The sequence below is a fragment of the Leucoraja erinacea genome, chromosome 16, assembly GCF_028641065.1.
Source record: "Leucoraja erinacea ecotype New England chromosome 16, Leri_hhj_1, whole genome shotgun sequence".
NCBI classification, from domain to species: Eukaryota; Metazoa; Chordata; class Chondrichthyes; order Rajiformes; family Rajidae; genus Leucoraja; species Leucoraja erinaceus.
The window spans coordinates 43,415,325-43,439,691 of NC_073392.1; the positions used below are offsets into that span (position 1 = coordinate 43,415,325).

Sequence of the window (24,367 nt, forward strand, 5' to 3'; positions counted from 1 at the left end):
ATTCCTCTCATTATTTTGTATACCCCTAAGATCTCCCCTCATTCTTCTGCGCTCCATGGAATAGAGTCCCAGCCGACTCAACCTTTCCCTATAGCTCACATCCTCTAGTCCTGGTGACATCCTCAATTCTGAACCCTTTCAAGCTTGACAATATCTTTCTGAACCCTTTTAGGCTTGACAATATCTTTCCTATAACATGGTGCCCAGAACTGTCTTAACTAATAATTATTCTTCAAACCAACATCATAAAGATATATCTTCTTCTTCTTATGGCGCTGTTTGTGAAAACTTGTCCAGCGCAAATTGAATAGAAATACTGCAGTTTCTATATCACAATAATAACCACTACAAAAGTACTTATTTGGTTGTGATAAAGTTTGAAATGACAAGGCAATGAATGACACCGAGTAAATGCTACTCATTTTTGGATATAAAATAATGAATAATGAGCCTTAAGTGGCCTAACAATGATAAAAGAGCAAGCAAACGTGTGCATAACAAGTATTCAATATTAGGATTGAAAAAAGGGTAAGGGATGAACCAGTTTTAAAATTTAGAAAAGGCTGGAATTCGTCACAACACATTTGAAGCAAGATTTGGTCACAACAAACTTGGGAGAACCACTGGGTCTGAAGAAGGGTTTCGGCCCGAAACGTTGCCTATTTCCTTCGCTCCATAGATGCTGCTGCACCCGCTGAGTTTCTCCAGCTTTTTTGTGTAACCTTGGGAGAACCACTAATTGATAGAACCACAAATTAAGAGTTGGATTTATTCAAGAAAAAATACTGACAAATGGAGACCAATGGATGACTTCCTCCTGGGATTCTCTTAATTTCCCATGCATCTCTTTTCTTGTATTTCTTGCCATAGTATCTTGTATATCCTCTGCAGTTCTTTGTTTTCAAATCTGGGGAATCACTGTTTTTTCCCTTTTGCATACGTCCTCATAATTTTATACAATTTCTCAGTTCCCATAACTGCTTGATGAATATCAAATACCCCTAACCCCACAAGAGCAAGATTAAACTCAAGTAAATAAGGGAAGTGAGAGCACCATGTATTAATTGACATACAATTGAAACAAAAAAAAACAGTGAAGGCAATATAATAATATTGAAGGATAGATAAATGTATCTGTTTCTGTGGATTTTCGCCCAAAATGGGAAACAATGTTCGTGATGAAATTCGTAATTCATTGAACATGCTGTTCTCAAGCTTTCTGTCATGAGCTGCGCCTTGTATGAGAGATTTTCCCATATTACCCCTCTCTTAAGGATAGGTGTGAGAGATAAAATTAGAAATCATAGGCCCTATAACCTAATGTCAAAACCTCTTAGGCAAAATGTTGCTTAAAGGCTCTGAACAAAAAACAACTGATCAGTGAGGCCAAATAAATTTATAAAGGCGAAGTAATAAACAACAAATATTTTTTCGATGTTTGAGAATGAGCTGACTTGTCAGTTAAATTTGTTATTTAAATGGACCTCCAGAAGGCATTCATTCAGGTTCCACAAAAGTTAGCGTTCACAAAAATGAGCATGCATGAAATTACCGGTAATCTATTGGTTTGGCAAAGAAATTGGTTAGGAGTTAGGCAGTTCAAATTAGTGGGACAAAGCAAATGCCAACACTGTGACCCAAACACCAAGCTCTTTACTATGATTAACCTAAATGAAGGAAAGGAGCCACAAATTAAAGTTTATGAAATTTGGTGGCATAATACTATAAATGAGAAAAGAAAAACTCAAAATGAATTGAAAAACCAAGTGACTGGACAAAACTACATTGGATGGTATTGAAGCAGGATAGTATGAAGTCATGACCTTCCTTGGACCAAAGGAAGATTCAGAGTTATACAGCAAGGAAACAGCCCTTTTGGCCCCACTCATCCATGCCAACCTCGGTGGTTATCTAAGATAATTTCATTTGCCTGCATTTGACTCGTATCCCTCCAAACCTGTCCAAATGTGTTTTTTAATGTTATGAAAGTACTCATCTCTACCATCTCCTCTGGCAGCTCATTCCATATACCCACCTATGTGAAAAAACATACCACTCCGAACCCCTCATTCGCTCTAAGGAAATCAATTCCACCCTATCCAGTCTCTTATCTCAAGTGCTCCAGTCCAGGCAATGTCCTCGTGAATCTTTTCTGCACCAATATAACCATATAATAACCATATAACAATTACAGCACGGAAACAGGCCATCTCGGCCCTTCAAGTCCGTGCCGAACACTTATTTTCCCCTAGTCCCATCTACCAGCACTCAGACCATTCCTTTCCCGTCCATATACCTAACCAATTTATTTTTAAATGATAAAATCGAACCTGCCTCCACCATTTCCACTGGAAGCTCATTCCACACAGCTCCACTCTCTGAGTAAAGAAGTTCCCCCTCATGTACCCCTAAACTTCTGTCCCTTAATTCTCAACTCATGTCCTCTTGTTTGAATCTTCCCTACTCTCAATGGGAAAAGCTTATCCACATCAACTCTGTCTATCCCCCTCATCATTTTAAAGACCTCTATCAAGTCCCCCCCTTAACCTTCTGCGCTCCAAAGAATAAAGACCTAACCTGTTCAACCTTTCTCAGTAACTTAGTTGCTGAAACCCAGGCAACATTCTAGTAAATCTCCTCTGTACTCTCTCTATTTTGTTGACATCCTTCCTATAATTAGGCGACCAAAATTGTACACCATACTCCAGAATTGGCCTCACCAATGCCTTGTACAATTTTAACATTACATCCCAACTTCTATACTCAATGCTCTGATTTATAAAGGCCAGCACACCAAAAGCTATCTTTACCACCCTATCTACATGAGATTCCACCTTCAGGGAACTATGCACAGTTATTCCTAGATCCCTCTGTTCAACTGCATTCCTCGATTCGCTACCATTTACCATGTACGTCCTATTTTGATTTGTCCTGCCAAGATGCAGCACCTCACACTTATCAGCATTAAACTCCATCTGCCATCTTTCAGCCCACTCTTCCAAATGACCTAAATCTCTCTGTAGACTGAAAATCTACTTCATTATCCACAACACCACCTATCTTAGTATCATCTGCATACTTACTAATCCAATTTACAACACCATCATCCAGATCATTGATGTACATGATAAACAACAGTGGAGCCAACACAGATCCCTGAGGCACCCCACTAGTCACCGGCCTCCAACCTGACAAACAGCCATCCACCATTAATCTCTGGCATCTCCCATTCAGCCACTGTTGAATCCATTTGTTACTCCACCATTAATACCCAACAATTGAACCTTCTTAACCAACCTTCCACGAGGAACCTTGTCAAAGGTCTTACTGAAGTCCATATATACAACATCCACTGCTTTATCCTCATCAATTTCCCGAGTAACCTCTTCAAAAAATTCAAGAAGATTAGTCAAACATGAACTTCCAGGCACAAATCCATGTTGACTGTTCCTAATCTGACCCTGTTTATCCAGATGCTTATATATATTATCTCTAAGCAGGGCTCTCGCTTAACATTTTTTCCCTGTTGCCAGCTGGGCAACCTCGGCAGCTTTTTAGGTTGCCAAATCCATGCTTGGACGAAGTGCATAGCTACCAGTCGGAATTATGGTCAATGAAGCATTCACATATTATTTCTGCATCAAATAAAGTCACAAACTAAACATATTCACCAATCAAGACATGATATATACCACAATGACATGCTGCAAAATTACAATACAATATCTCATCTCTTTTTACACATTGCAATAATGCAATTTCTATTATCTCTTTCCACTTCCAAACAAAAATATGGTTATTCAGCGTATGATCAACCTCGGTGAGACCAAGCACAGGCTTGGCGATCGCTTCGCACAACACCTCCACTCAGTTCGCAATAACCAACCTGACCTCCCAGTGGCTCAGCACTTCAACTCCCCCTCCCATTCCGAATCTGACCTTTCTGTCCTGAGCCTCCTCCATGATCAGAGTGAGGCCCACCGCAAATTGGAGGAACAGCACCTCATATTTTGCTTGGGTAGTTTACACCCCAGCGGTATGAACATTGGCTTCTCCAATTTCAGGTAGTCCTTGCTTTTTCCCTCCTTCCACTCCCATTCCCAGCTCTCCCACAGCCTACTGCCTTTCTTTTTCCCGCCTCCACCCCTCCCGACATTAGTCTGAAGAAGGGTCTTGACCCGAAACGTCGCCTATTTCTTTCGCTCCATAGATGCTGCCTCACCTGCTGAGTTTCTACAGCATTTTTGTCTACCCATTCACACAAGTTTTGTTATCCCACTTTCCTCACCCACTCCCTGCACATTAGGGGCAATTTTACAGAGACAAGGGATGTTGGAGGAAACCCACATACTTGCAGGGAGAATGTGCAAATTCAACACAGACAGTGCCCGAGAACAGGATCGAACACAGATCTCTGGCGTGTGAGGCAGCAAGTCCACCAGCTGTGCAACTATATTTTATTTTCCAACACACAAAAATTTATACGTTGATAACTTTGGCTACTAAAAAAAAAGTCTTAAATCTCTAAGTGACGCTGTCCCCCTTTACAGCTATTGTATGTTTTAATTCAGTTCAAGGCTATTGGGGCAGTACATTGGCCATAAATTTGCTGCCTAAAATTGCTAGACACCTGGAATTGATCCTGCATACGGATGCTGTCTGTATGGAGTTTTGTTTTCTCGTTTATAACATTGTTTACAGAGTACTATGTTTACATATTCTGTTGTGCTGCTGCAAGTAAGGATTTCATTGTTTGAACTGGGACGTGAGAGAATAAAACACTCTTGACTTACATCGCTGATGTGTGGGATAGAACTAGAGTACGGGTGATCGGTGGTCGGCGTGGACTCGGTGGGCCGAAGGGCCTGTTTCCACGCTGTATCTTTAAATTAAACTAAAAACATTAAAACCAGAGGAAATGTAAAGAAGGGTTTCTACCCGAAACGTCACCCAATTTTTTCTATCCAGAGATGCTGGCTGCTCCATGGAATTCCCCCGCACCATTAAAGCATGGAATAGTCTTCACCCTACCATTGGTACCAACCAGACGCAACTAAATTTAAGGTAGCTTTTTTTTCCCCAAGAACTCTTTTTTTGCTTAAGTCCAAGTCAAGAGTCAAAAGAGTTTTATTGTCATGTGTCCCAGGTAGGGCAATGAAATTCTTGCTTACTGCAGCACAACAGAATATGTAAACATAATACAGAACAGGAGATAAAGGTTCAGTGTGTCTATATACTATAGACCATATATATACACAATAAATAGATAAAATGCTGTTATTTTTCAGAGTTTGGTGGTGGTGGGTCCACAAATTTAAATTCCATTTCGAATATTTTTGGAGGATCAGGAAACCAAGAAGCAAGAGTTACTCCAGGGAGTTACTGCAGCTCTAGGGAGTGATTCTGCGTTGTTATTCAGCGGTCGCGGTGTGGCAGCGACCGGACAGCAATGGCGGCCAGAGCTCCCACAATGCAAAGTTAGGGAGAAAGTGGCCAACGCCGACCAGTTGCCGTGGCAGTGATGTACTCGGCGGCCGGCCGTGCCGAGCTGAGACCCGGGCCGAGAGCTAGCGCCGACCCAAGAGCTAGAGCCAAGCGCCGAGAGCCAGCGCCGAGCGGAGACCCGAGAGCTAGCGCCGAGCGGAGAGCTGAGCGCCTAGCAGAGAGCTAACGCCGAGCCGAGACCAAGACACGGATGGCGGGCGGGTGTCCCGGTTGCTTGCCAAGCCAGGCATAATGGCATGGCTTTTAGGTTGCCCAGCGGGACTGTAAGTTGCCATTGGCACCTGTTAATTTTGAGCCCTGCTAAGTATCCTTTCCATTAATTTGTCCACCACTGACGTCAAACTAACAGGTCTATAATTGCTAGGTTTACTCTTAGAACCCTTTTTAAACAATGGAACAACATGCGCAGTACGCCAATCCACCGGCACTATTCACTTTTCTAATGACATTTGAAATATTTCTGTCATAGCCCCTGCTATTTCTACAATAACTTCTCTCAATGTCCTAGGGAATATCCTGTCAGGACCTGGAGACTTATCCACTTTAATATTTTGCAAACGTCAGTACTTCCTCTTCTTTAAATCTCATAGTTTCCATAGCTACTCTACTTGTTTCCCTTACCTCACATAATTCAATATTCTTCTCCTTGGTGAATACCGAAGAAAATAAATTGTTCAATATCTCCCCCATCTCTTTTGGCTCCACAGATAGCTGTCCACTCTGACTCTAATGGACCAATTTTATCCCTCGTTATCCTTTTCCTATTAATATAGCTGTAGAAACCCTTGGATTTACTTTCACCTTACTTGCCAAAGCAACCTCATATCTTCTTTTAGCTTTTCTAATTTCTTTCTTGAGATTCTTTTTACATTCTTTATACTCCTCAAGCACCTCATTTACTCCATGCTGCCTATAACTATTGTAGATCTCTCTCTTTTTCCGAACCAAGTGTCCAATTTCCCTTGAAAACCATGGTTCTTTCCAATTTTTACTATTTCCTTTCAACCGAACAGGGACATAAAGATTCTGTACTCTTAAAATGTCACCTTTGAATGTCCTCCATTTCTTCCTCCATGCCTTCCTCCAATCAAAAATCTCAACCCTAGGCCAAATGACCCTCTCCATAATTATATTGAAACTAATGGTATTGTGATCACTGGACCCGAAGTGCTCCCCAACGCATATCTCCGCCACCTAATTTCCTGTCTCATTTCTTAACAGGAGGTCCAGCACTGCCCCTTCTCTAGTAGGTACCTCTATGTATTGCTGCAAAAAATTATCCTGCACACATTTTACAAACTCCAAACCATCCAGCCCATTTACAGAATGTGTTTCCCAGTCTATGTGTGGAAAATTGAAATCTCCCACAATCACTACCTTGTGCTTACTACTAATATCTGCGATCTCCTTACATATTTGCTCTTCCAATTCTCGCTCCCCATTAGGCGGTCTATTATACACCCCTATAAGTGTTGCTACATCTTTCCCATTTCTCAGTTCCACCCAAATAGCCTCCTATGACGAGCCCTCTAATCTATCCTGCCAAAGCACTGCTGTAATATCTTCCCTGACAAGCAATGCAACACCTCCACCTCTTGCCCCCCCAATTCTATCACACCTGAAGCAACAAAATCCTGGAATATTTATTTTCCAATCACAGCCCTCCTGCAACCATGTTTCACTGATCACCACAACATCATACTTCCAGGTGTCAATCCAGTCTCTCAGCTCATCCACCTTTCTTACAATGCTCCTAGCATTAAAATATACACATTTAAGAAATCCACCACCTTTTATTCTCTGTTTATTATCTTTTTCTTCTTTCTCCCCTACATGTTGGGTCCGAGTGCTTCCCTTCTCTGCCTCCTGCCTCACACACTGACTACTAGCTTTCCCTATTTGACTCCCTCCCCCCCAACTGTTCTAGTTTAAAGTCTCCCCAGAAGCCTTTGCAAATCTCCCCGCCAGGATATTGGTCCCCCTCGGGTTCAAGTGCAACCCGTCCTTTCTGTACAGGTCACACCTTCCCCAAAAGAGGTCCAAATGATCCAGAAACTTGAATCCCTGCCCACTGCAACAGTCCCTCAGTCACGCATTTATCCTCCACCTCATTCCATTCCTACTCTCACTGTCGCGTGGCACAGGCAGTAATCCTGAGATGGTTACTTTTTTGGTCCTTCTCCTTAACTCTCCTCCCAACTCCCTAAATTCTCCTTTCAGGTCCTCTTCTCTTTTTCTACCTATGTCATTGGTACCTATATGTACCATGACCTCAGGCTCCTCTCCCTCCGATTTCAGGATATCTTGGACGCGTTCAGACACATCCCAGGCCAGGGCACCAGGGAGGCAAACTACCATCCGGGTCTCCTGACTGCATCCACAGAATCGCCTATCCGATCCCCTAACTATAGAGTCCCCTATTACTATTGCCCTCCTCTTCTTTCTACCCTTCTGAGCAACAGTGCTGGTCTCTGTGCCGGAGGCCCGGCCGCTGTCGCTGCCCCCAGGTAAGCTGTCCCCCCCAAATGTACTCAAACATGAGTACTTATTTTCAAGGTGTACAGCCACCGGGGTACTCACTAGTCCCTGCCTCTGCCCCTTGCCCTTCCTAACAGTGACCCACTTGTCTGCCACCCGTGGTCTTGGAGTGACCATCTCCCTATAACTCCTCTCTATGACCTCCTCACTCTCCCTGACCAGACAGAGGTCATTGAGTGCTAGGTCATCGAGCTGCGAGCTGCCACCCTCTCTAGCTTAATCACATCCTACCTACAGCTTAGATACCAGAATCCCAAATACTCCAAATGCGATTGAATGGGTGGTTCTCAGAAATTATATGCTGTCAAAATTTAGCCATCCTCACAAAAAGTTTGCGAATCATCGAAAATGGTGATATTAATGGTGCTGGATTGTTTTCTTGATATTCATATGATAAATAGTCTCATTTGATGTCAATTTTTTTTAAAGTGTGCAGACAACTTATTGACCCAATTCCCCATGAAAGACACAACATTCAAAAGGGTGCACAAAAAGAAAGTGCATAGTAACTCAAATGCATGTCCTAGTATCCAAGTGGATAAAATGTAAATCTCCAAGAGTTAATGTTTCTTCCATATTTATGACAGCAGTGAATAGAAATAGCATGGATCTATTTATCGACGCCCACCTTACGGTCTTTGACTTTTTGGCCAATGAAAAATATTTTCCGAGATGAAATAAACTAAGTGCTGTGGATGAGCGGAGACATTTTGGTGTCAAAATTATCATGAAAACTGACTGATAACTACAGAAAAAACTTTTTTTGTAGCTGGCATTAGGATCTTTACTCATCAGGGGCTGGAATACAAAGGTTGTATTCCAATAAATACAAAGATTTTGGATTTAGTTCAGGGCTTCACTCTTTGGGAAGAATAATTTGGACACCAAGTGGTGCTTTGTGGATTTACTGAAACATCACGATGGTTTATAGTGTTAGTATAAGGCAGGGTACATACCGGATGTTGCTCGGGGGGGGGGGGGGGGAATGGATTTAGTAGATAAGCATCCAGATGCTGCTCGGGGGGGAAAGAGTGGTGGGAGTGGAATAGAAACTGGTCAGTAACAGGTGTAATCAAATGGGGAGGGAGTGATGGGTAGATGGAATCGGTCATTTATGAAATCATTTACCTCAATTAGTAAATCTCGGTTTTCTTCCCAGGCATCTCTCTCATCTTCCAGGTGTGTAGTTCGACAAAACATTTTAGGGCCATCTAGATGCAAAGAGATGGAGTTGTGCTAAGCCATAATCTATTTAAAATGTTGTCACCAGAGATGGAGCAGTACAAGAGTACAGAAACCAAATATATCTACTAAACATTGTAATTTAAAATGCATTTACTTTACCTATGAGTCTTTGGTCATCTTTGAAAAAGAAAAATAAATTTGTTTTCTTCTCAGGAAATGCCACCAAACTGTAAAAACAAATCCAAAACAAATGTCACTAAAGTTACCAAGCAATCACAATTTTTCTCAATTCTAACTAAGATTAAGAGGATTAAAAGATTTACAAAATACAAATAAAGTAAAAATTAAAATGTAATTCAAATATTATCGTAATAATCCATAATTTTCAAAGGCAAACACAAAAGGATATCAAAGCGATTGTAAAATGATTTGCTTTATAATTACAGGTAGTTCTTTCATTGTGTATGCTAATTATGTTATTATTATAATAATTCTAATAGAATTATATTATCATATTATATTATTGTAACTAAATGAATTGGGGAACACTATTTAGTTTAGGTTTATTTTTGTCACGTACCACGATACAGTTAAAATCTCTGCATGCTATCAGTTAATTCATACTGTACACGAGTAGCTCAGTGGGTCGGGCTGCATCTCTGGAGAACATGGACATGTGACGTTACAGGTTGGTTGCCTTTTTCAAGCCAATTGTAGTGGGGGGGATACGGGACGAAGAAAGCTGGTGAGGGAAGGACAGAGCCTAGCACGTGGTAGGTGATACAAGTGATGGGAGTTTTGATTGGCAGATATTTGGACATTGGCCAGAAATGGGAATAAAGCAAAAGGCTATGAGATACGGCGAGAAGATGCGTGAAATACGAAGACAGAGGAGGCGATATAGGTGGAAGGAGACAGAGGAAGGGGAAAGGGTTGTTGTTGGTTCGATACATAAAATTGGATATTTAAATATGTTCGTACAGTTGGGATGTAAGATTGACAAGCGGAATATGAGGTGCTACAGGGAAGGATTTACAAATGAGCTCCAAACTTTGTGCTTTGTTTTTTTTTAAATCTACACTCCAAATTTACTTTTTGCTAAACTCCTCAAACGTGTTGTAACCCTCAGATTTGTGTCCATCTTCCTTTCCAGTCAGGCTTTTGGCATGTCACTAAGTGTGGCCTCACGCTGGCAGTAGAAGAGGCCCAGCACAGAATGGTCGGTTTGAGAATGGGAAGGAGTGTTAACAGGGTTAACTGAGAAATCCAGCAGGTCTTGGCACACCAGTGCAAATGTTCAACAAAACAATCTCAGCCTATACTTGGTCTAACCACTGTAAAGGCGGCCACATCAGCAGCTTCAAATGCATGTGGATGAAGTTAGAAGAGATCCATGTGAACCTGTGTCTCATTTGGTGGGTCTGATGGGATCACTGGTTGGATGTGAGGGCGGAGGTGGGGACAGGTATTACATCCCCTGCGGTTGCTGGGGTAGGTACGTCGGGAAGTGGTGGTTGGGGTGTGAAAGGGTGAGTGAGCAAGGGATTTTGGAGGGAGCTGGTGGTGGATAAGGTTTAAGGTGGTGGAAATGTCGGAGAATGATATGTTGGATGTGGAGGCTGGTGGAATGAATGGCAAGAAGACGGAGAACTCGGTTGTTGTTCTGTCTGTGGAGAGGGAGAGCAAGAGCTGACCTACGGGATACAGAGGAGGCAAGGTGAGGGATAGAAACACAGAAACTAGGTGAAGGAGTAAGCCATTTGGCCCTTCGAGCCAGCACCGCCATTCAATATGTTCATGGCTGATCATACAATATCCCATATCCCTTGTTTCCGTTAGCCCTAAGAGCTAAATGTAACTCTCTCTTGAAAACATCCAGTGAATTGGCCTTCACTGCCTTCTGTGGCAGAGAATTCCACAGATTCACAACTGCCAGCTGAAAACGTTTTTCCTCCTCTCAGTCCTAAATGGCCTACCGCTAATTCTTAAATTGTGACTCCTGGTTCTGTCCTCCTGCGTTTAGCCTGTCCAAACGCTTAAGAATAATATGTTTTTAGACCTCTCCTCATCCTTCTAAATTCCAGTGAATATAAGGCCAGTCGATCCATTCATTCATACGTCAGTCCCGCCATCCCGGAAATTAACCTGATGAATCTACACTGCACTCCTTCAATAGCAAGAATGTCCTTCCTCAAATTAGGAGACCAAAAATGCACACAATACTCTCTCACCAGGGCCCTGTACAATTGCAGTAGGACCTCCTTGCTCCTATACTCAAATCCTCTCGCCATGAAGACCAACATGCCCTTTGCTTTCTTCACTACCTGCTGTACTTGCACGCTTACTTTCAGTGACTGACACCTAGGTCTCGTTGCACCTCCCCTTTTCCTAATCTGACACCATTCAAATAATAACTTGCCTTCTTGTCACCAAAGTGGATAACCTCACATTTATCCACATTAAACCTCATCTGCCCACTCATCCAACCTATCCAAGTCACCCTGCAGCCTAATTGCATCCTCCTCGCAGCTCACACTGCCACCCAGCTTTCTGTCATGTGCAAACTTGGGTGTGTGTGTGTGTGCGCCCCACTAGTCACTGCGTATTAGCTGATTAGCTATCACTATCAGTCATAGTGCTTACACTAGCACTGTTCTACACACCAGGGATAATTTACTACTTTAACAAAGCCAATTAACCTACAGACCTGTACGTCTTTGGCTTGTGGGAGGAAACCAGAGCACCCGGAGAAAACCATGTGATCATAGGGAGAACGTACAAATTCCGTACAGACAGCACCTGTAGAAATACTGGTCCACCTCTGATTTTCCGGAAACTGGTGGCCCGTCACCTCTTTTAATCCTGACAAAATTACAAAAGCGCACTTGCTACCCCACCCCCAGAGGCCCCCCTGAACGTAGGTCAGGTGTGGCGGCCAATTTCAACATCGAGACTTCCACGCCAAAATGCTGCAAATCCATATTCTCCAGAGATGTTGCCCAATCCATTGAGTTACTCCAGTACTTAATTCTTTTGTGTTAAAATCCGCAGTTTCCACCATCAGAATTCTTTGTCGAAAGAGCTGGGAAATCTGAAGATGTCAGCATTTCCCTGGTGGAGTCCACTAGCACAGGATGGATGTGCTGGTGTTATCACATACATGAAACAAAAGGCTGCATGTCACCCAATACATGGGGAACCAATCTCCTCCCAGTTAAGTGTTTAAAAGCTGGCCTATCCCCTTATGTAGAAGATCTGTCCCAAAAACCCAGGTCAATTCCAAATTAACAACAATGTTTTACTTTTCTGCAGTGATATCTTCACAATTTTCTATGTCATCCTCATCTTCAGACGAGCTGTCCTGGAATCGAGGATCTTCATGCCATGGAAAAGCCGACATAGGTACTTGCCCAGTTACATAATGTTCTGAAAAATAGTAAAATACAAATCAAAAGATCTGATTTCTGTACATTTTATAAACTGAATCTACAATAATGTAGGCGTGTAATACATTTGATCAGCACACTCTGTTGAGTACCCATGATCAGCAGCATCCTTGTACAGGGAAGGATTTACAAATGAGCTCCAAACTTTGTGCTTTGTTTTTTTTTAAATCTACACTCCAAATTTACTTTTTGCTAAACTCCTCCTCTCCCCTCAGATTTGTGTCCATCTTCCTTTCCAGTCAGGCTTTTGGCATGTCACTGTATAAAAATGGCTTTTAACAAAGTCAATAGGGATATCCCATGTGATTGTAACCGAGATAATACATGTAACATCATCTTATTACATCTCTCTGCAACCTGTGACAAGATTAACCTCACCATCCTCCTCTAACATCTTTCTACCAAAATCCAGATAGGTAGGTCTACACTCACCCAGTCTTCCCTAGCTTATCCATAATTATCAACAATTCTCTCTCTTTCCATTCCTGGATGAATACTTTGGAAGCCCTCCAACAAACTAGTTATTGCACCCAGTTTTCAAATGTACTGACAATATACAGCTGTATCTCACTCAACACCACCTCCTTTTGTCTCTCAGTCACCGTTCCATTGCTTCCAAGTTTAACCATTATTTACAAAGGGGAAATCATGCTTGACTAATTCTCTGGACTTTTTTGAGGATGTAACTAGGAAAATGGACAAGGGAGAGCCAGTGGATGTAGTGTACCTGGACTTTCTGAAAGCATTTGATAAGGTCCCACGTAGGAGATTAGTGGGCAAAATTAGGGCACATGGTATTGCGGGTAGAGTGCTGACATGGATAGAAAATGGGTTGACAGACAGGATACAAAGAGTACGGATTAATGGGCCCCTTTCATAGATGCATAGAAAATAGGTGCAGGAGTAGGCCATTCGGCCGTTCGAGCCTGATATGATCAATATGATCATGGCTCAACTCAGTATCCCGTACCTGCCTTCTCTCCATACCCCCTGATCCCTTTAGCCACAAGGGCCACATCTAACTCCCTCTTAAATATAGCCAATGAACTGGCCTCAACTACCTTCTGTGGCAGACAGTTCCAGAGATTCACCACTTTCTGTGTGAAAAATGTTTTTCTCATCTCGGTCTTAAAGGATTTCCCCTCTATCCTTAAGCTGTGACCCCTTGTCCTGGACTTCCCCAACATCGGGAACAATCTTCCTGCATCTAGCCTGTCCAACCCCTTAAGAATTTTGTAAGTTTCTATAAGATTCCCCCTCAATCTCCTAAATTTTAGCGAGTACAAGCCGAGTCTATCCAGTCTTTCTTCATATGAAAGTCCTGACATCCCAGGAATCAGTCTGGTGAACCTTCTCTGTACTCCCTCTATGGCAATAATGTCCTTCCTCGGATTTGGAGGCCAAAACTGTACGCAATACTCCAGGTGTGGTCTCACCAAGACCCTGTACAACTGCAGTAGAACCTCCCTGCTCCTATACTCAAATCCTTTTGCTATGAATGCTAACATACCATTCGCTTTCTTCACTGCCTGCTGCACGTGCATGCCTACTTTCAATGACTGGTGTACCATGACACCCAGGTCTCGTTGCATCTCCCCTTTTCCTAATCGGCCACCATTTAGATAATAGTCTGCTTTCCTGTTTTTGCCACCAAAGTGGATAACCTCACATTTATCCACATTATACTGCATCTGCCATACATTTGCCCACTCACCCAGCCTATCCAAGTCACCTTGCAGCCTCCTAGCATCTTCCTCACAGCTAACACTGTCCCCCAGCTTAGTGTCATCCGCAAACTTGGAGATATTGACTTCAATTGCCTCATCCAGATCATTAATATATATTGTAAATAGCTGGGGTCCCAGCACTGAGCCTTGCGGTACCCCACTAGTCACTGCCTGCCATTGTGAAAAGGTCCAGTTTACTCCTACTCTTTGCTTCCTGTTTGCCAGCCAGTTCTCTAACCACATCAATACTGAACCCCTAATACCATGTGCTTTAGGTTTTATACTAATCTCTTATGTGGGACCTTGTCGAAAGCCTTCTGAAAGTCCAGATATAACACATCCACTGGTTCTCCCCTATCCACTCTACTAGTTACATCCTCCAAAAATTCTATAAGATTCATCAGACATGATTTACCTTTCGTAAATCCATGCTGACTTTGTCCAATGATTTCACCACTTTCCAAATGTGCCACTATCCCATCTTCAGAATGGCAGGCAGTGACTAGAGGGGTACCACAAGGCTTGGTGCTGGGTCCGCAGTTATTTACAATATATGTTAATGAATTAGATGAAGGGATTACGTAACATTAACAAATTTGCAGATGACACAAAGCTGGGTGGCAGTGTGAACTGTGAGGAGGATGCTATGAGAATGCAGGGTGACTTGGGCAGATTGGGTGAGTGGGCAGATGCAGTTTAATGTGGATAAATGTGAGATTATCCACTTTGGTAGCAAAAACAGGAAGGCAGATCATTATCTAAATGGTGTCAAGTTGGGAAAAGGGGAAGTACAACGGGATATGAGGGTCCTTGTTCATCAGTCAATGAAGGTAAGCATGTAGGTACAGCAGGCAGTGAAGAAAGCAAATGGCATGTTGGCCTTCATAACAAGAGGAGTTGAGTATAAGAACAAAGAGGTCCTTCTACAGTTGTACAGGGCCCTAGTGAGACCACACCTGGAGCATTGTGTGCAGTTTTGGTCTCCAAACTTGAAGGACATTCTTGCTATTGAGGGAGCGCAACGTAGATTCACAAGGTTAATTCCCGGGATGGCGGGTCTGTCATATGCTGAGAGAATGGAGCAGTTGGGCTTTTATACTCTGGAATTTAGAAGGATGAGAGGATATCTTATTGAAACATATAAGATTATTAAGGGTTTGGACATGCTAGAGGCAGGAAACCTGGTTCTGGACTCCCCGATGTTGGGGAAGTCCAGAACCAGGGGCCACAGTTTAAGAATAAGGGGTAAACCATTTAGAACGGAGATGAGGAAACACATTTTCACACAGAGAGTTGTGAGTCTGTGGAATTCTCTGTCTCAGAGGGCAGTGGAGGCCAGTTCTCTGGATACTTTCAAGTGAGAGTTAGAAAGGGCTCTTGAAGATAGCAGATTCAGTGGAGAGGGCAGGAACGCGGTACTGATTGTGGATGTTCAGCCATGATCACATTGAATGGCGGTACTGGCTTGAAGGGCCAAATGGCCTACTCCTGCACCTATTGTCTATTCAGTATTTGAGAACAGGAATGTCCTTCAACTCAATATAGCTTTGATCAAAGTAAACAGCTCCAAACCCCTCCATGCCTTCCCCCCGGCAACTATATAATAATGAATCAGATGATTAAAACATTGATACCACATATGAATCAGAGTTGCGCTTTGGTTTGCCTATGTGCTCTCACCATAATTGCTTACTCCGCCACTATGTAATCACCCAACGTCACTTCGAAATCAGCTCAGCTGCTGCTGAAACTTTCATCCGTGCTTGTGTTACTTCATAACTTTGTTCTCTTTCATAAACTAAAGGCCATCCAGAGTAACGCCAGTGTGCTAACACCTTTTATTCATCCACCCAACACTCCTATGTTCACTGAGCTACACTGGCTCCCATAATGGATAGATAGTAAAATAGTCATCCTCTCTCTGAAAATAATGGTCTCAAATCTTCCTCCTGACATAACTGGATGGCATATTTACAGTTTCCCATTCAATCAGGAAATTAGTAACTGGGATGACTTTTCAGGTACTGATATATGAACGTATTGCTGTAGTGTGGGCTGACAGAAATATGCAGGAATTAAAAACAGGGACATATGGTCAGACTGGCCCAGGTGTGGTAGTGGTCTAGCCCTGTAGCCCAGCTTGATGTTGGAGTAGACCTTGTCCAGTGTGTTAGCTCCTCTTGTAGCACATTTAGCATAAGTAAGGCTACTGGAGGTTAAAACCTGTTAGCTTATGAGATAATACGTTCTATCCCCAAACCTAATCAGCAAAATGAACAAACAGCAGTCATAAATATGTTTACCTGACTTTTGATTGCCATCTTGGGTTGCTGCTTCAAAAAACGAAAACGTAAAATTAGACGAATCTTCTTTTGCAGCATCATTACTGGATGGGTAATCAAATGCCTGCTGGATGGTTGGCATTTCGCGAGGTTCAGGACACTGATTTTCTAGCTGAATTTCATCTTCCTTAGCCAATGTAACTTCGTTTTCTTTGGTATTGGAAGTGAACATCCCTTTCAAGTCCTTATTGACATCATAATAGATTTCTTTTGATACTTCAGGAAGTTTCTCTTCCTCTATTTTCCTTTTCTTTCTTTCTGCTTTGCTGCAACATTTATGAAACAAGTCAGTAGTTAAAATCAGACTAATATGACCTAGATCAAAGCATCTTTTTCTTAGCAGAAACAGACTTCAAAATCAGGTTAAAAGGTACAAGGAGGCTTTTTATCATAACACGTTGAACCAAATGGCAAGAAATATAACTGGGTTCAGTGGGATTACCAATGTCTTTCCCAAATCCATTGTACACATTTACATTTGTCAGTAGAATAACAGAGAAAGGATGGGGAATGATGTGAAAAATAAATACATCTCCACAAATAAAATAAAACATACTGTGAGGAAGTTAGATCTGGCAGATTGATTTTTTAGTGATTTCCGATTTTGTACAGCGATACACTCAAAACATTATTTTGTTTATTGCAAGATTGTTAATCTGGTTTTTCTGAATATTAAGATTTGTTGAATATCTTAATGTCTTAAACTGTAGTAATTGTTTGGAGATATCACAATGTGAATGACAAAGTTCAAGAAATAAAATGTAATCTTCAAAAATTTGGGAAGACATTGTGAAAAGCTCAATTTTTATTAACTCTTTTAAAATACAACTTAATTAAAAATATTCTCATGTTTCTTTAAAATTAAATTGCAATACTGTTCATGAATACGTTGCATGCAGTTTCAGTACTGTTGCAAAATATTTATATTTCCTCCCACGCACATTACCTCATACCCTCTAATACTAACATGACAAATCATATTGTGTGAATGCAATAATTATGCTCAAAATAGCATATTTTTGCTTTGATTCTGAATTGGGGCAAGGCTAACTTGAAGGGTCTTTACCCGAAACGTCACCCATTCCTTCTCTCCAGAGATACTGTCTGTCCCACTGAGTTACTCAAGCTTTTTGTGTCTATCTTGGGAGTAAGAAAGCCTGGAAGACTAAAGAAATTCAGTCTCTGGTCAGGTCTGGTCATGGATCAGGTATACACAGCTGGGATCAAGCGCATCCCTGAAATAATTTAGGGGAGAGAGCAATATATTAAGAAGGAAATCAAGAGGGCAAAAAGGGGTCAAGAGATAGCTCTGGCAGACTCGGTGATCATTTCGTTGAACACCTTCGCTCAGTCTGCCTTAACCTATCCGATCTCCCGGTTGCTCAGCACCTCCCATTCCCAATCTGAACTTTCTGCCCTGGGCCTCCTCCATTGTCAGAGTGAGGCCCAGCGCAAATTGGAGGAACAGCACCTCATATTTAGCTTGGGTAGCTTACACGCCAGCAGAATGACCGTTGAATTCTCTAACTTCAAATAGCCCTTGCTTTCCCTCTCTCCATCCCCTCCCCCTTCCCAGTTCTCCCACCAATCTTACTGTCTCCAACTACATTTTATCACTGTCCCCCCCTGCTCCCCTGACATCAGTCTGAAAAAGGGTCTCGACCGAAAAAGTCACGCATTTCTTCTCTCCAGAGATGCTGCCTGTCCCTCTGAGCTACTCCAGCATTTTGTGTCTACCTCCGATTTAAACCAGCATCTGCAGTTCTTTTCTACACATAACAGAATCATCATGGGTTGAGGCAAAGCCAAAGTAGTTTTATGAAAGGGGTAAAAATATATAGATGCTGAAACATTTGTAATAAAAGCTGAAAATTCTGGATATGTACAGCATCTTGGGCAGCAAGAGCAGAGAGAGAATTGGGGCTATGTTGCAAAAGATTATAGAAGAACTAGACAAGGTGAAAGTGGGAGCAAGATTGTTGGTTAAAAAGGGGGTGAAGTTTTCAAGTTCTGTATCCCAACAGGAAGTAGAACTGAATTGACCAATATTATATCTGAGAAAGTATTGAATCTGAATACAACTTCAACAGGAGGCCAAAATTCAATTTTATCTGTTGCTCCCTCTGAAAGATTTGTCTATTACTGTTCAAAGCAAGAAAAAAAAATCATTTAACTTGAAAATTAAATAACATTCTCACACAAATAAGTTTATATTGTCATTCAAAATTCAGTAGTTGTATCTAAAAAATGTTGCTTTATCAAAAATGCAAGCAATTTAATTTCATTGGCTTCAGAATTCCTAATTTTGTTTAGCTGCAGAATAGGATATATTTAATTCTTGTATTAAATTCATCCTCAAATTTTCCCTGTTCAAGGTACAATATTATTGGAAAGGATGAGAAAGTTTATCTGCTTTGGCAGAAGCATGACCCAAATTAACGAATAGACATTCACAAACCTTTTTCTCCATCCTGCTGCATAATATTTCAGACCATCAAAATACATTACACAAGCAAAATGTTCTATTCTAGCAGGAAAGGCAGTTCTGTATGTTGTAGCAATTTCCCCCATGATATTGTATTATCAAAATTATGCTCAATTTTGGATATAACAAATAAATTACTATACATTTGGTTCAGAACATTTCCATAATTGGCGGAGAAAAAGAAAATAGAATTACTCATCTGTATCCAAAAAATAACAAACGTAGATTATTATGTACTGTACCATTCAGCATTCAAGTACAAAAGTGATTACCTCTCTTTATTGGATTCCTCCAACTTGGTTTCATAGACTGTATGATCTTTTCTCGTCGGATCATAGTGCAGAGCAGAAACATCTCTGGGAAAAATGTAACATTTTACATCAAACAAAGTTTTGATTTTGAAAATAAGAGTATTTATCATGTTATCATATGAAAAAGAGTGCAAATAAAGTGCTGCATTTTGTAAAACCTGTGAAATATGAATAGCAATACTCTATTTTCCCTTTGGTGTAAAGTTGTGTTAATTGTTTCCTTTGGAAAGCTGTCGGTTATTATTTTGTTGTGCAAAGTAGAATCTAATTTCAATGCAATCCGAAGGGGGGCTTTAAAGAGCTGAAATTAGTCACTCTAGACTTCCTAGCCATTTATAAAGCGGTTGGCCTTTACTTGTTGTTATCAACTATTAAAACATTTGTTGGTTGAGGAACAGATCTACACTGGCAGTGCTTGCAACAAATGTTATTGTAGGCCTTATCTTTTTGTTTCCAGATACTACTGGTCAGGACAGGCAGATTGTCACTAAGCTTTAACGTATATAGCAAATATACAATAAAATAATTAAAAGGTTCTTCCTTTATTAAAAATATGACCGGAAATAATTGGTTTATTGGTTAAATTCATGATCAGATTAAAAAGTAATAATTTCACTGTGACCCGTTTCATACGTATATGAGTTAGTGTTATTGAATACTTACTTAAAATATTTTAATTTTACTCGTTCTTTCTTGTCTTCAATCTTTTCAATGCCATCTTGAACAACACTTTTCAAGATATTCAGAGCTCTTCTTTTTTCTGCAACAAACTCATCTTCCTCAGCATTCTGGCTTCCAACAGTAACTTCTGCAGATTCTTCTGCAAAAATAATTATAATCCTTATCTGTGTAGTGCATATAGTGCATTTAAAATACAAGTAAGTTACTGCTGCAACTGGAAAGGCAATTTGGGTTGTTCAAAAAAACAAAGAGATAAAATATAAATATTGCATCTCCTGAGGTTGCATAGGAAGAAGCCACCAATGAGGTCAACAACAAACCAAATCTCAGTGGAGACTTTGCTTAAACAAAGCTATTCCATGGCATCAACTCATAAACCACATAAACAGTATAAACAATTCTGAGCTGCTGCCCAAGAGTGAGACAGAAATATTGTAGAAAACCACCTACCTAATCACTCCTCCCATTCATTCCTCCCCTAAAATAAAGGTAAGACCCTCAACAAAATCAATAACTGCATGGAGTTAAATTTAATGGTATGCATGAAAGAAACAAATTCACTATCATAAAAATCTACAGTATAAACAATATGCTTACCGAAGGTGAATAGATTTTGGAAGATAGCAAATTTAAGTGCCTTATTTATCTCACCTCAAACTAATAATTCAGAAGTTCAAAAGTTCTAGGAGTACAATTAGGCCATTCAGCCCATCTATTCTACTCTGCTATTCAATCATGGCTGATCGTTGCCTCCTAATCCCATTTTCCTGCCTTCTCCCCATAACCCTTGACACCCGTTCTAATCAAGAATTTGTCTATCTTTGCCTTAAAAATATCCACTGATGGCCACCACAGCCCTTTGTGGCAATGAGTTCCACAGATTAACTACCCTCTGACTAAATAAATTCATCCTCGCCTCTTTTCTAAAAGAGCGCACTTTAATTCTGAGGCTATGACCTCTGGTCCTAGACTCTCCCACCAGTGAAAATATCCTGAAGTTTGAAGTTGATGCTTTACATTATCCAGAGTTGTGAATTTATGGAATTCCCTGCCACAGAGGGCAGTGGAGGCCAAGTCACTGGATGGATTTAAGAGAGAGTTAGATAGAGCTCTAGGGGCTAGTGGAGTCAAGGGATATGGGGAGAAGTTAGGCATGGGTTATAGATAGGGGACGATCAGCCATGATCAAAATGAATGGCGGTGCTGGCTCGAAGGGCCGAATGGCCTCCTCCTGCAACTGTTTTCTATGTTTCTATGGCTTGAGCAGAGAGCACCAACACAGAGCAAAAGTGACACAGGCAGGTTAAAAAAAAGACAATCTAAGCTATGGGAGAACTTTTAAGGAATAGTCCAGATGCTTGTTTCACACACCCTCTTTAACTTTTCACTGGACTCAATGTAAAAGGGTTGGCTTTGGCTAAAACGACCTCCGATGTCTTCAGAACTGGTACACTTAAACTCGATTGATGTAAAAATAGTCCAATTAATGCAAAAAACATTGCTGAACTTGATGGATGCTAAACAATCAAAAAGTAAAGTAGAAGCAGCCAACAGAGTATAGAGCATAGAATTTTATAACAGCTACCCATGTTTTCTTCGTCACTTTCCAAAAATCGTTCATCCATGCGAAACCTTTCATCTGTACCAAATCGTGATTGTAAGGCCAAGAGCTGCAGAATAAAAAGAGAATAAATAACATTTAAAAGTAAATGATGTTCCTCAAATTACTTAGGTTTATTATTGTCATGTGTACTAAGGTACACTGAAAAGCTTTGTTTTGCATGCTATCCAAACAGATCAGATATACTTAAATACAACCAAGTCAACTCCAAGTACAATAGATAGAGCAAAAAGGAAGATAGAGTGCAGAATATCATTTTTAGTATCGTAGTCCATCTGTTCCAGAGACAAAGTCCAATGTCCCCAATGTGGTGGAGGTGAATCAGACAGTACCTAGCTTATGGAAGAACCATTCATATATCTGATAACAGCAGCAAAAAAGCTGATCCTGAATCTAGTGGTGCGTGCCTGCATCTTTCTGTACTTTTTATTGGAGCAGGGAGAAGAAGGATCGCCTGGGATGGGACAAGACATTGATTATGTTGGGTGGTTGTCTGAGGCAGCGTGAAGTGCAGATGAAGTCCTGCAGAACCAGCAGGATGCTACACAGCTTCTTCCCACAGGCAATAAAACTGGTTAACGGACTGTGTCCCCTCCCCATACATCATACACCAACACATCTAACCTCACCCATACTTTGACAGCTAGACACCTGTCAAAGCAAAGCCACTGTTCGGTCTGAATGTCTGTTTTTAGTTCTATTTTTAGGTCTATTTTAGATATGTTAATTTTAAAGTTGTATGTATTTATTCTGCTTTTATTAACTGCACTGACAGGAAATGATTGAGAAACAATTTTCCGTTTCTTCTGTGGATGTAAGTACTCAGTGAAAATGACATTAAAGTAAATACTGAATACTGAAAGTCAAGGGTGCAAAGTCTGGTCTGTGTGATGGACTGGGCTACATTTACAAATTTCTACAATATCTTGCAGTCTTTGGCAGAGCTATTTCCAAACCAAGCTGTGATGCTACTCGACAGTATGCTTCTGTGGAACTTTGAATGAACCATTGGAGACATGCCAAATTTTCTCAGTCTCCTTAGGAAGTAGAGGCGTTTAATCGCTTAAAACATTAAATGAAGAGCTTCAAATTTGATTGCCATTTCATTTCAATTGACTGTTGCTCTATCCTCCAACAGTATAAAATGCACTGAATGAAGGTCATGGTAAGGGAAATATAAATGGATAAATATTTAGCTATCTAGACAATTAAATTCTTTATGTAATTAATAAGGTTATCAGTTTCTTGTCAATTAAATAAACAGAATTACGATTATATTTAGGTGTAAAGAAGACAAACTGTTCATTTGGGTTAGGCTATGGTGATGGATATGCCATTAAATCAAAACTAAACAAATTGGGGAGCATTAATTTATTCTTCACGTAAACTGATGATAGTAATTGCACAAAATATTTTACTCCCGAGCACTATGGAATCCAAAAAAAGTCTCCAAAACATTGGTGCAAAATCTCTTGAATTGGATTTCTTACCTTCTGACCAGCTTTTCCTTCAAACTGAGGTTTGATTTTGAATCTTTCATCATGATCATCATTGTCATCTTCTTCCTCTTCGTCTTCACTATCAAATAAGTTCCCAACGGTTCTAGTTTTGAAATCCTAATGGCAATGCAGAGAAATTGAAATCCTTTTAGTTTGGAATAAATTTGATATATTGACTTTTGAAAGTTTGAACAGGTAATGTCTGCATTCAGAGATAATGTGGTTAAAGAGACAAGGAAAGTTCAGACAATTAAAAGAGAACAATTAGGTCCAGAATCCTTCAACATAAAATTGTTAGAATTAAAATATCCGATTATTATCTAATTCTGTTGGTTTATGTGTGGATTCTGGGCAAAGACCGAATATAATTGACTGTAATGGGCTGCAAGGTTGGACATATTAAGCACAACACAGAAGAGTGGCTGGAAATCCCTGAGATAGTACAGCAACAGTAGGACCAGCAACTCAATGAGGGGGGGAAAAAAGGAGACTTAAGATTGTATTTCTGTCAGAAAGACAAGCAATGTCAGATTCAACTCAGAATCCACAGTTGAGATGATGAAATATTTAATTGTTGGGAAAATTGAAGAAGTTGGCCAGGGCAACTCCATGTTTCTACAGAAAGATCATGTTCAGGAATATTAGACAAGGACTAATTTGATTGTCTGTGATGCAGCTTAACTAAAATTAAAATCAATGTTTACTATTTGGCTTCCATGAATTAGCCACTTTAATGAGGTTCAGATGGAGCTTTATCTTTATTCGCTAAGGTTTTAACAACAGACAATTTCTGATCTAACCACTAATATTCCTCTACCCTTTCTAAGGTAGCATTCTGTGTCCAACTCTAACTTTAAAGAATTGCATTTCAAAAATTCCAACTGCCAAGTCCTTAGCCTTAAAACGTCAAAAGCCACAGATCTCTTCAACTCATTCTTTACTCCCATCTTTGAGATCCAAGTTCCCAGAAAAGCCTTCATTCCCTCTTCCCCCTCTTCCCCCAATCACCCTAGACTTGATTTCCATC

General features: G+C 40.7%; 1 protein-coding gene across 2 annotated transcripts in view; it reads right to left on the reverse strand.

Annotated features, from left to right (window-relative positions):
• Positions 1-24,367, reverse strand: part of nol8 (nucleolar protein 8) — a 54,956-nt gene that overhangs the window by 5,081 nt on the left and 25,508 nt on the right. For both annotated transcript variants that reach the window (XM_055648267.1, XM_055648268.1), the window contains exons 9-16: positions 23,332-23,457; positions 21,806-21,890; positions 20,203-20,359; positions 19,501-19,584; positions 16,705-17,009; positions 12,531-12,654; positions 9,388-9,455; positions 9,172-9,254 (exon numbers count right to left, since the gene is read on the reverse strand). In XM_055648267.1, coding sequence (XP_055504242.1) covers positions 9,172-9,254; positions 9,388-9,455; positions 12,531-12,654; positions 16,705-17,009; positions 19,501-19,584; positions 20,203-20,359; positions 21,806-21,890; positions 23,332-23,457 — 1,032 coding nt within the window. The remainder of the gene's footprint in view (positions 1-9,171; positions 9,255-9,387; positions 9,456-12,530; positions 12,655-16,704; positions 17,010-19,500; positions 19,585-20,202; positions 20,360-21,805; positions 21,891-23,331; positions 23,458-24,367) is intronic.